The sequence below is a fragment of the Sus scrofa genome, chromosome 10 (genome assembly GCF_054392235.1).
Source record: "Sus scrofa isolate SSC_HxYL_T2T_F1_AM1 chromosome 10, Sscrofa_HxYL_maternal_Yorkshire_Landrace_v2.0, whole genome shotgun sequence".
NCBI lineage: Eukaryota > Metazoa > Chordata > Mammalia > Artiodactyla > Suidae > Sus > Sus scrofa.
Window position 1 is genome coordinate 86,434,730 of NC_139392.1, and position 12,113 is coordinate 86,446,842.

General features: G+C 46.5%; 1 protein-coding gene across 6 annotated transcripts in view; it reads right to left on the reverse strand.

Moving 5' to 3' along the window:
* Positions 1 to 996: 996 nt before the first annotated feature.
* CDC123 (cell division cycle 123) overlaps positions 997 to 12,113 on the reverse strand; it is a 47,266-nt gene continuing 36,149 nt past the window's right edge. The window contains exons 8-14 of one of the 6 annotated variants that reach the window (XR_014817062.1): positions 11,505 to 11,580; positions 9,706 to 9,828; positions 7,658 to 8,793; positions 5,901 to 5,957; positions 2,501 to 2,766; positions 2,015 to 2,152; positions 1,015 to 1,256 (exon numbers count right to left, since the gene is read on the reverse strand). Coding sequence is in view for 2 of the 6 variants with exons in the window: in NM_001243823.1 (NP_001230752.1) it covers positions 1,230 to 1,256; positions 2,015 to 2,152; positions 2,501 to 2,629; positions 8,765 to 8,793; positions 9,706 to 9,828; positions 11,505 to 11,580 (522 nt within the window). In the remaining 4 variants the exon portion in view is untranslated. 6 annotated transcript variants of the gene reach the window in all.

Sequence of the window (12,113 nt, forward strand, 5' to 3'; positions counted from 1 at the left end):
TCAGCGGAGTGGTGGGCACCTGGTCAGTGCTGAGTAAATAAGACACTACTGATAACATCATCATCAATTACGACAATGGAGAGTAATTACTAAAGCGGTGGCCTAAAAAAAGTGAACCAGGAGTTCCCTTCATGGCTCAGTGACTAATGAATCTGACTAGGAACCATGAGGTTGCGGGTTCGATCCCTGGCCTTGCTCAGTGGGTTAAGGACCTGGCGTTGCCGTGAGCTGTGGTGTAGGTTGCAGATGTGGCTCAGATCCCACGTTGCTGCGGCTCTGGTGTAGGCTGGCATCTACAGCTCTGATTAGACCCCTGGCCTGGGAACCTCCACGGTCCTAGAAAAGGCAAGAAGACAAAAAAAAAAAAAAAAAAAAAAAAAAAAAATTAAAAATTAAAAAATAAAAAAATAAAAATAAAAAAGTGAACCCACTTCTCTCAGAATCCCAATATTTGCTAAAAAGGCCCGATTACAATTAAACCTGTGAGAGTCTTACAAATACATAGCAAGGTGGTTGTATGCTACTGAAATTTTCATGGCTGGCAGTTTGAGACGTCTGTATAATTTTAACTATACCTAAACTGAAGCTAAACTGGTAGAAAAATAACATGAAAATCCTCAAAGGAGGAAAAATATTTTCTATGATAATATAAAGTTCCAGTTTGCAATGGAAACGTAATGATTAGGAAGGAGCCCATTTCGGAGTTCCTGCTATGCCACAGTGGGTTAAGGATCTGATGTTGTCTCTGCAGCGGCTCAGGTTGCTGCTGTGGTTTGGGTTTGATCCCTGGCCTAGGAACTTCTATATGCTGTGAGTGCAGCTGGGAAAAAAAAAAACCCAAAAAACAAACAAACAAAAATTTCTGTATAACAAATAGTACTTGCTCAGCTACCTGACAGGTATGAAAAAACAAACAAACAAAAAAAGCCCAAGAAAGAGAGAAAACTCTAAACAGACTGAGCCAAAAGAACAAAGCATTCCACTGAAAGCATCTGATCATGGGGAGAGGATGGCTTCCTATGTTTAAGATCTCTTTATTACGTTATTTGTACAAGTAGCAAAGTCCCTCCTTCTCCCCCCGCTTTATACATGAATATAAAAAGCTACTGATTTCCCGCCGCGCCCCCCACCCCCAACCGGGTTAATAGGAGGCTGTGGACTCTGCGTGGCCTCCCGAAGCAGCAGCGGTGGTTTCCTCTGGAACTCGGCCTTGCGCGCTAGCACACTCATCAGTCATCCTCTTGCTGATTTCTCTTCTGTTAAAGGAAACCAAGAGGCATTAAAACAGCACATTCTAATTGGGATATTTGTGCAGCCAAGATCACTTTTTCTGTCAGCAAGTATAATTTTCCAGAGGCCCTTGGCAAAAGGTGTGGCTGAAAAGGATCATGACAAAAACACGCCTGAAGTGGTTCATTAGAGTGGTTGATCACACCAGCTCCTGGGCACATGATCCTCAGGTATTGGAATCTTTTCTTCTCTTTCTTCTTTATGGACAAATATTCCCACACAGAAACACAAAGACAAACACCTAGGCCCCCCCCGGAGGAACCATGCCAGTGCTCTGACCTCTCGGCGCTGTTGCAGGATACAGGCGGCCCGTGAACACTATGGACCTGAACCACATGGGCCCACCTATATGTGGGTTTTTTCAGTAGTAAGTACCGCAGCGCTGCAGGGTCCACACTGGCTGAATCCACTGTAAGTGACACGTGGATTTTCCCTTGGTTGTTTAAGCGTCAACTGTACGTACATACTTTCTTCCAAATGAGAGGTGTTAGGAAAATTATTCGGAAGTGTACATGTCATAAAAATATTTTCTCTCGTTTTAATCAATAAATTATTCCTTCAGCTCACTTGCCGTGTCGTTATAAAACAACCTCACTCAGTAATTCCGCCCCTTTAATTCCCAATCATCGAATGGAAGGCTATGTGGTATGTGACCAAAATGAAATATTAAAAAGTCAACTTGAAAGCAGACACGGCTGGTGTCCAGAGTGCACACAAGCTTTACCAGTTTCAGGAAATCGATGAGCTTGTGGGCGTCCTCCCCCGTTGAGAGGTCCACGAAGTCCTTGGGCAGCCGGTAGCTCAGGTAGGGACTCGGCTGCACTGTGACTTCGCTGTTGGTGCAGCGGAAGGTTGGAGCATCCTTGACCAAGGACAACAAAGGACAGTCAGGGAAAAGGCCCCTTTTTAAGTCAGGGTCATGACTCTAACGAGCTCCCATCTGGGCAACGTGCCCCGTCCCCGGGCAGCGCCCTGGGGCTGGGCCAGAAGACACGGACGCGTGAACTGAGCCAGGGTCCGAATCCTCCCAGGTGGGCAAGACAGGGGGGCCAACACAAAGAAAACTAACCAGAAAAAAATCTATCATTTCATTCAAGTTAAGTGAATGAAGCCACCGCACAGCTTTCTTGATGGCCACGGCCCAGTGTCCACGAGGACATCTGTGTGAGCACCCACAGAACAATCGCGCACGTGTCCACCCCCCACGTACCTGCTCCGGAGCTTCGCCTTCGCTCAAGTCACCTCTGACGCTTCTCCCAGATAACAGCTCCTCCCAAGTAAACAGCAGTGCATCTGTGACTTCACCAAATGGGTTAAAATCAATCAGCCACACCTTCCCCTGCAGTCCAGAGAGGAGCGCGTGTGAAATTAAACAAGGCCTGCGATCTGGCTGGTCAGAAAGATCATCTTATTCTACCCAAGGCTGCAGATGCGGCTCGGATCCCGCACTGCTGTGGCTGTGGTGCAGGCTGGCGGCTACAGCTCCGATTCGACCCCTAGCCTGGGAACCTCCATATGCCGCGAGTGCAGCCCTAAAAAGCAAAAAAAAAAAAAAATATATACATATATATATATATATATATATGGTGGCACTTATTTCAAAAGACAGTGCTTGCAGGCCCATCTGAGAAGGGGCCACCTGTCTCACACCGAGGAGGCACAGACCCAAAGGGAAGGCGCCCGTGAAGGCAGAGAAGAGACCTGGCAGAGACCCCAGCCAAGACAGACATGCCAACAGCTGCCTCCAGTCACGTGAGAATTCCACGCCACAGTCCATGCAGGGAGAAGGGAAAGCTCCCAAGAGGGTCCCAGCCAAGCAGCAGGACGGGAGCGCTTTCAAGGGTGTCTTCAACCACCTGTCATGAGGAAGCCTGCAGTTCTCACACCAGTCCTGATGCTGGTGAGGCTGCTGCAAAGGCTTGCTTTTTTAAAATGTAATCTTACTTTAAGTTTGATGGTCACACCCACAGCATATGGAAGTTCCTAGGCCAGGAGCTGAACCTGAGCAGCAGGTGCAATTATGCCACAGCTGCAGCGATGCCGGATCCTTTAACCCACTGCACTGGGCCAGGGACTGACACCGAGCCTCAGCGGCAACCAGGGCCTCCGCCTCAGGCTCTTAACCCACTGCACCAGGGCACCACGGCAGGAACTCCACTTTTTAAAAAACATACAAAAGAAAATAAAATGCTCAGCCATCTTTAATTTCAAGGTAACAACTGGTTTCCCTGCATCACAGAGCCTGATGGCACATGAAAGGGAAATGAAAAAAAAAACCACATCAACCTTGAAAAGAAACAACCGCCCTCTCCTATCCTGGGAGTAGCGATGGGCAACGTGATAGGTTCAGCCCCAGGGAAAAAACACCTCTGCCCTGGCTGGAGTTTAGAGACAGCACGTCTGAGTACAAAGGGGCAGAGCGCTGCCATAAAGGAGCTGGGGACGCTGAAATCCTGCCAGGAAATTAAAGCCAACACATTTGATCACAGAGGTGTACGTGACATCTACTAGATAAATGTCTCTTCAAAGCGTTTCTCTTCCCAAGGATTTTTCTCAATGAGATATTCAGATAACTGTCCCATTGGGTTGTTGGTAGTTTTTTCTGTAAACATACAGCAATCATGTCTTGATCGGACATGCGTGTGTAAAATTACAGATGCCTGAGGGACGAGACTGCCGAGCCAGCATGACGAGGATCTAGCACTGTTTTTGGTCTGGGCTAGAGGAAAATTGTAAGAAAGATGCAACCGCTTCTGAGGACACGCTTCAAAGTACAAACATCTGGGATGTGGCAAAGAACCGGTGGAGGAAGTTTCCACCACACACCATTTGGCTAAGTTTCGTGGTCCCTGCAGCCTCCAGGAGAGACCCCGCAATCCCTTCTTGGCACCTGAGATGTGCTCTCCTTCAGCGTGGCACCTGCTGGGACCTTCCCGATGATGCGAGCTAAGGGTCAGCCATCAGTCTGCTCCTTGGTGTGAGGTCAGCTTTGCTCTCTGGGGTGACTCTCAGAGCGCTCTGACAGAAGGGGTGTTATTCCAACAATGTTGGTATTTTCTGACCTTTAAACCCTTCCTACTTGAGTTTTTATAATCTGGAAAACCATCTCATTTTTAAAAGAAAGAAAACTATCGCACCTGTTACATCAGACTATTTAGCTCTACCAACTAAAAATATGCCATATTATTGAAAAAAAACTGATAGGTGGCAGAATATGTCCTGTTGTTCAGACGCCACCCTCCAGTTTAAAGAAAAACAAACTAGTTACGGCTGTAATCAGGCATAAAACTGTCAAGATGAGGATCTTATACCTGTAACAGGCTTTTCAGGTCACACTTCAGAACAAGACATCCTGAGACATTCTGGTTTTAGGCAGCCCCTGAGAAACAGCAGTGGTCATGCTGACTGTTCTAATACCTGCTGACTGCCCCCTCACGCCCCCAGATCTATCTCTAGGCACCAAACACTGCCAGGCATTGGGGCATGACATCAGTGACAGGGAATCTACTCACTGAAAGAGCTCAGCCCAGACCCGAACACCCCCCACACACCCACACCCCCCCTACCACACCAGATACACTACAAGGTGTTCACTACAGCTCAGTCTGTGGAAGACTAGAATGGGAGTTCCCATCGTGGTGCAGTGGTTAACGACTCCGACTAGGAACCAAGAGGTTGGGGGTTCGATCCCTGGCCTTCCTCAGTGGGTTAAGGATCAGGTGTTGCCATGAGCTGTGGTGTAGGTTGCAGATGCAGCTCGGGTCCCACATTGCTGTGGCTGTGGTGTAGGCCAGTGGCTACAGCTTTGATTGGATCCCTAGCCTGGGAACCTCCACATGCCACAGGAGCGGCCCAAGAAATGGCAAAAAGACAAAAAAAAAAAAAAAAAAAAAAAAAGACAAGAATGAAGTTATGCGTTCACCCTCACTGATAGGGAAATGTCTAATAAATCTATATAGTACATACACAAAATGAAAAACTATGCTCCACCCCCACGCAGGACACTGGAAAGCTTCCCAAGATACGCTGTTTTAAAAAAAGCATAAAGAGCCAGGTGACGTGTGTATCATCTGCTAACCCTTGTGTAGGAAAGAGGAAAAAAGTAAGTTTGTTGCTTGTTTTTGCATCAGGAAATGTTGGAAGGGAGTTCCTGTCGTTAACGAATCCGACTAGGAACCATGAGGTTGCAGGTTCGATCCCTGGCCTTGCTCAGTGGGTTAAGGATTCGTCATTACTATGGCTGTGGTGTAGGCCGGTAGCTACAGCTCCAATTAGACCCCCAGCCTGGGAACCTCCATATGCCATGGGAGAGGCCCTAGAAAAGACAAAAAGACCAAAAAAAAAAAAAAAAAAAAATTAAACAAAAGTCTAAGCCCAGCCAGTGCAGAGAGAGGCACAGGGGTGAGACCCAGACCTTTTGACTTATATTTTCACAATAACAACAGTTAATAAGGGCAAACAAATAGCTACAGAATACTTTGCATATTTTTGTACTTTCTTGGAAGTCTCCATTGTGGCTCAGCAGTAACGAGCTTGACTAGTATCCGTGAAGATGGGAGTTCGATCCCTGGCCTAACTCAGTGGGTTAAGGATCTGGCGTTGCTGTGAGCTATGGTGTAGGTTTTATTCATGGCTCAGATCCCACGTTGCTGTGGCTGTGGCAAAGGCTAGCAGCTGTAGCTCCGATTCGATCCCTCACCTGGGAACTTCCATATGCTGCGAGTGTAGCCCTAAAAAGCAAAAAAAAAAAAAAAAAAAGAAAGAAAAAGGAAAAGAAATTGTATTTTCTCAATCACACATGAGAAAATAAAGGAAGTAACTAAGCTGCAAATCCATCCTCAACATCAAAGATTCAAGAGAAGATACATTCATCCCCCAAAGCAATGAAATGAATAACAAAACAGAACCGAAAAGAATACCTGAAGGGGCTCAACTCATTTTTCAAGTGTCTGCAGTGGTTACCTTAAATTCTAGTTGCGCGTAATCATCACTTAAGGAGCCTTTTTTTTTCTTTTTAGGGCCGCACCCGAGGCATATGGAGGTTCCCAGGCTAGGCGTCGAATGAGAGCTACAGCTGCCGGCCTGCGCCACAGCTCACACCAACGCCAGATCCCTAACCCTCTTAGTGAGGCCAGGGATCGAACCTGCGTCCTCTTGGATACTAGTTGGGTTTGTTAACCACTGAGCCACGACAGGACCTCCTGAGGAGCCTCTTAAAATGCATATTCCAAGGCCTCGCTCCAGACCTCCTGGATGGGTGGGCCGTGGCTGTGACACACGGGCAGCAAGACTCGCTCAACACTGAGTTCACCTGCGCAGCACAGACACGTCCAAGCGTCCTCAAGCCCAAACACACTCCACCTGCGCTTTCAGGAACAGCCCACCGGGAGAGAAGAGGTCGTTTTCTCGCGAGAATGGCCATAAAATGACACCCTCCGGACGATGTCGAAGAACCGCCGAGTGAACGCAGAGGAGTCTGACATCACGGCCAACATCCCTTCTCAGAGCCGTCGGGACATGGGCACTGGCACCCTTCCCACTGCGCAAGCGCACGACGGCTCTCAATGCCGCCGGGTCGCAGCAGTAATGACTCGGGTCCATGTTCAACTCCACCTAAGACCTTTCCATCACTCTCACAGCAAGCCACGCACCTGCACCGACCTACTGGCTCTCCGGAACCACAGCAGACCTGGGCATGTGCCCAGGAAATATCAAGACATCCTGGCAAATCCCAAATTTTCAAGTGCCACTAAATAGAACTGCATTAGAGGATAACTGGCTTCGGATCTGATATCTGCACAACGGGGACAAGTGACACATACCCTGCAGGATTGTATGGACCAAGGGAGACACTGAGTTAAGAGAGAACAGAGCTCCTCTGAGCTGCACATTCAGGGTGAGCGGCTGGCTCACTCCCTCACTGCAGGAGGGACCCTGCTTGCTACCAGGCCCACTCTGCCAGGTTCAGGCTCAAAGACAAGCTCCTTGAAGGTCTAGAGCCCATCTGGTTGGAAGCACAGCATCGAACACACGACGGGCTCTTGGTAAATGGCAGGGCTGGAGTCCAGCTGCCTGAAGCAGAGACAAGACTTGAGCCCTGGGCACCCACCAGCTCAGGTCTCTGTCTGTCCCCTGGCACTGGCTCCCTACCCCTTCCCTACGGTTTGTTTCCACCAAGATGAACCCCTGCCAGGTAACGTGCCTCTCGTGTACCACATCTCAGGTTACAGCTCCTCTTCCTTTTTGTTTTTCTTTAAGGCCGCACCCACGGCATATGGAGGTTCCCAGGCTAGGAGTCAAACCGGAGCTATAGCTGCCAGTCTACACCACAGCCACAGCAACGCAGGATCCGAGCCGTGTCTGTGACCTCCGCCACAACTCAGGGCAACGCTGGCTCCCTGACCCACTGAGCGAGGTCAGGGATCCAACTTGCAACCTCATGGACACTAGTTGGATTCGTTTCCGCTTCGCCACAACAGGAACTCCTCTAGCTCTTAACAGATGCCATCACCCTTCAAGACTAAGAGGTGAAAACAGAGTAAGTGACGCCTCTGGCCGGAGAGCAGGGAGGAAACAGCAGTTACTTGGGGACAGGACCCTACGGGCCATATCCTGCTGTTCAAAAAAATGATTCGGAGCCATCACCATCACCCTACACTGAGGCATGATGTGCGTGGCGAGGGAACGAGAGACATATGAGCGACAGGAAACGTACGGGCCACATACGTGGAAACACACCTGCCGTCCTAACAGCTCAGTCAGTGCGCACGCTCGCAGGACACTGAGCGCCCCACATGTCTCTGCTGAGACGGCATGTAGGGACATCTCTGCTGCAGGACTAACCAGGTCAGGCTTTTGTTTTCTTTTTCATTACGGAAGTTTCCATCACTTTAAGAGTAGAGAATAAATACAAGCCACTCAAACCCTCATCTTCTGTCTAAAGGTACAAGTGGCTCAAATCACTGCTAAAGGTCTTTCAGGTGACGAAAGACAATTATCTAAGCAGTAGAGGACAAATTCCTGGCCACACTGAAGAGTGCAACCTGGACTATTCAAAGAGGGCCCAGACCCCCAACAAAAGGGAAAAGGGGGACACAGGTGGGCCATTTAACCACGTGGTAAATTAATAATCCCTGACCTTGTGACACATGATGATGCAATATATCATGTTTCCTAGTGTTAAGGATATTTTAAGAGGAAACGATTTCTTTATTTATTCGACTGCACTACCAGCATATGGAAGTTCCCAGGCCAGGAATCAAATCCAAGCCATAGCTGTGACCTATACCACAGCTGCAGCAAGGCAGGATCCTTAATCCACTGTGCCGCAGTGGGAACTCCTAAGAGGAGATTCCTGACCACTGCGCATTCCAAACACCTTAGCTGATTCCAGAAAATATTTTTTTGAGCAGTGAGCCCTTCACAGAGAGAATGCCTATGTATTTAAAGCGTATCAAATATCAGTTCTACTTACCCTACTGTCTCTATATATATCGAACACAACTGCAAAGGAGAAAAAACTCAAAGTTAGTAACAAACTACCACTTTCATGATCGAAGAAGCCTCCTTTTAAAAATTAAAATGCATTCTATTATCAGTTACTCAGACAGCAGAATAGAACTGACCTTGAGGGATTCATGCTTCTTCATCTCAAAACTGCAAACATAAAAAGGCATCCTGCAATTTTCTACTTACATAATTTTGTTTTCCTTTTCTCCATCCTCAGCCATAATCCCTTATATTTAAAAATTCAAACCAAACACTGATATTATCACACCAGTTCCCTGTCATAGGTTATAAGGCGCACGAAAGGAACATCACTCACTCACCACTTGATGGGGAGTAAAGCGGTAAGAACCGCAGTCAGAAAGCATAAAGTCTAGCTGTGTTTACAGCACGACTGATCTTTTTTAAGAGTCAAATCTGTCACAGAGCCCAGGCTTGGCAAGTAGAAAAATGTAAACCAGAGCAGATCTCCATTTGATGATGCATGAAAACCCTGTCTCTTACATAATATAATTCTAATTTTAATTCTTAAATACAACGCACCAATATTTACTTTGTAACTGCTGCTATCTGATCATTCAAATTCAATATCTAGAAAGGTAGTAGATCGGTCAGCTGGCTAACTGAGTCCTAATAGCAGAAGCATTTGGTGGTCTGTAGACAGACCCTCTGAAATGTGTAACAAAACATCTCAAATGACACCAGAGAGAACTGTCTCAGAATTTAAACTGTCTGGTTAAATAAGGTACAAATTACCATGCCAACCCATCAGCAATACTCTACTATAGTAAAATGCTTAAAAAAAGCAGTGTTTTGAATCCAGTTCTAAAACATGCACCGCCGTGAAATAAAGTTCAGTCAACACTGTCCGTTTCATTTCATTTCAGAGTCAAAAAACAAAATACTCACAGTCTTCATCTAAGAATTTATACTGTATGTGTTTCTTGAAGAAGTCTTGTATGCATCTGCAAATCTCTTCCTTTTGCTTAGAAATATGATCATAATATTGTGTGTAGTCCCTCTGAGAAATACCTGACGAGAAAATATTTTATATTGTGTTACTGCATGCTATCCTTTTCAAAAGCACCAAAATGCGATTTAAACCCCTTGTTGCGGGAACCATTAAAGGAGATCAGAAGGCCAATCAGAGGAAAGTGGCACTGAACCCCCGTCAGCATTTTACACGGATGGAAACCTCCTCAGCTGCAGGGGTTCATCTGGCTGTAGGGAGGGAACCCCAAAGACCCCGAGGGCCATGAGTCCCGCATTAGACACGGGAGTTGTTTGGATTTAAAACAATGGAAAGAATTCGAAGCCCTCAAGATGGTACATAAAAAATGAAAGCAGCAGTATGAAAGCTGCACACACAGTCAGTTGCTTCTTCTCTGAGACCAGGCCTTCTTAGCCACTTTCCCTGGAAACACGCACAGGAGCCCTCGGCACCCGTCTTCGGCGTCCGAACGGCATTCACAGAAGCTTCACAGAAGCGTCTCGGCCCCTTGTTCACACATGCCCTCCTGCCTTCACAGGCCTGATGCTTCAAGTCATGGAAAAGTAAACATGCCTTTCGTCAGAGTGATTCGCTGAAAGGACTCCAACTACACGAACGGGAAGTGTAAGAAGTTGTAAGAAGTGCTTCCATCTGCTCTGGGCCGAGGAAAAAGGGCCCTGCTCTGAAAGAAGGCCTGCCGTCCAATTTCCCAAGCACAGGCCAAGAGGTCTCCCTTCGTGAGCTGTACCGAATACGGCCCTGTTTCTTTCAGGGAGGTCTCATGGCACCACAAATTCCAACAGCCCAGCCCAGCGTGTTTTAGGTAAGTTATAAACGTCAACATCACAGTCAATAAACAAGCAATGTTGATTTGATTTTGTTCAAACCACACTTTTCTTGGTGGAAGATCAATTTCATCTCATGGAAAATGTGCTTAGACAAAATAAGAGCCAATTATCTGCAATATTTAACTTGAAAAAAATCGTAGCAGACAAAATAGTAACCTGAGAGGGAAGAAAATGGGTGGCTTTTAAAGTAATGCACTTAATGTTTTTGCATATTTTCTCTCGCTAGAATAATAAACAGTGCTTCAAGAATAGACATAAAGGTTCAAAACCTGGATTTTTATGATGCTTAAACTAAGCGGTGTACTGCTAGTCATACTGAAGAAAGGCCCAAAGAGAAAGCAGGTCGTATTACACATGTCCTGAACTGGGAATGCAAAGACCATCACTTTCATCTCTGGAATCCAGACAAACATGTTCACTGACAAGACTGTTTTCGGTGGAAACAGAATATGGCCTCAGGATCCTTAGCATTCCAGAGAGTCAGTGCCAGCTCGTTAGAGGTAGCATCTGACATAAAAACTCATTGTTATGCTTGTCTTAATTACTAAGTAATTTATTTCCATCAAAAGTTTGTCTTGGAGTTCCCGTCATGGCTCAGCCATTAACGAACCTAAGATCCACGAAGATGTGGGTTCAAACCCCGGTCTTGCTCAGTGGGTTAAGGATCCGTTGCGTGAGCTGTGGTGTAGGTTGCAGATGTGGCTTAGATCCCACGTTGCTGTGGCCGTGGTGTAGGCTGGCAGCTACAGCTCCAGTTTGACCCCTAGCCTGGGAACTTCCGTATGCCACAGGTATGGCTTTTCTAAAAAGCGGGGGAAAAAAAAAGTTTGTCTTAACAACTTCCAAAGGTTTAAAAAAACAACACTAACCAATAAGCTTATTTTCCTTGACGAAACATCGGAACTCAGCCCCAGGAATTAATTCACACCATTTTCGAAGAACGAGCTGTAAACAAAGAAAAAAATATATATATTATACAACTACATAAGAAGATAATATTGACTAGTCTAATAGACATTTTTATGTCCAGACTATCTTAACAATTGCCATTATTGAATTTTTTTTTCTTTCCTTTTTTTTGTGTGTGTGTGTCTTTTTGCTATTTCTTTGGGCCGCTCCCGCGGCATATGGAGGTTCCCAGGCTAGGGGTTGAATCGGAGCTGTAGCCACCGGCCTACGCCACAGCCACAGCAACGCGGGATCTAAGCCGCGTCTGCAACCTACACCACAGCTCACGGCAACGCCGGATCGTTAACCCACTGAGCAAGGGCAGGGACCGAACCCGCAACCTCATGGTTCCTAGTCGGATTCGTTAACCACTGCGCCACGAGAGGAGTTCCTAGTCTGATTTTTTTTTTTTCTTTGTCTTTTTGCTATTTCTTGGGCATTATTCCTGTAATACTCCAATAAAATTATTACGGCTCAATGTGAAGACTCACTATAACCCTTCCATCACTTTTCCAAAACAGTTCTACCTA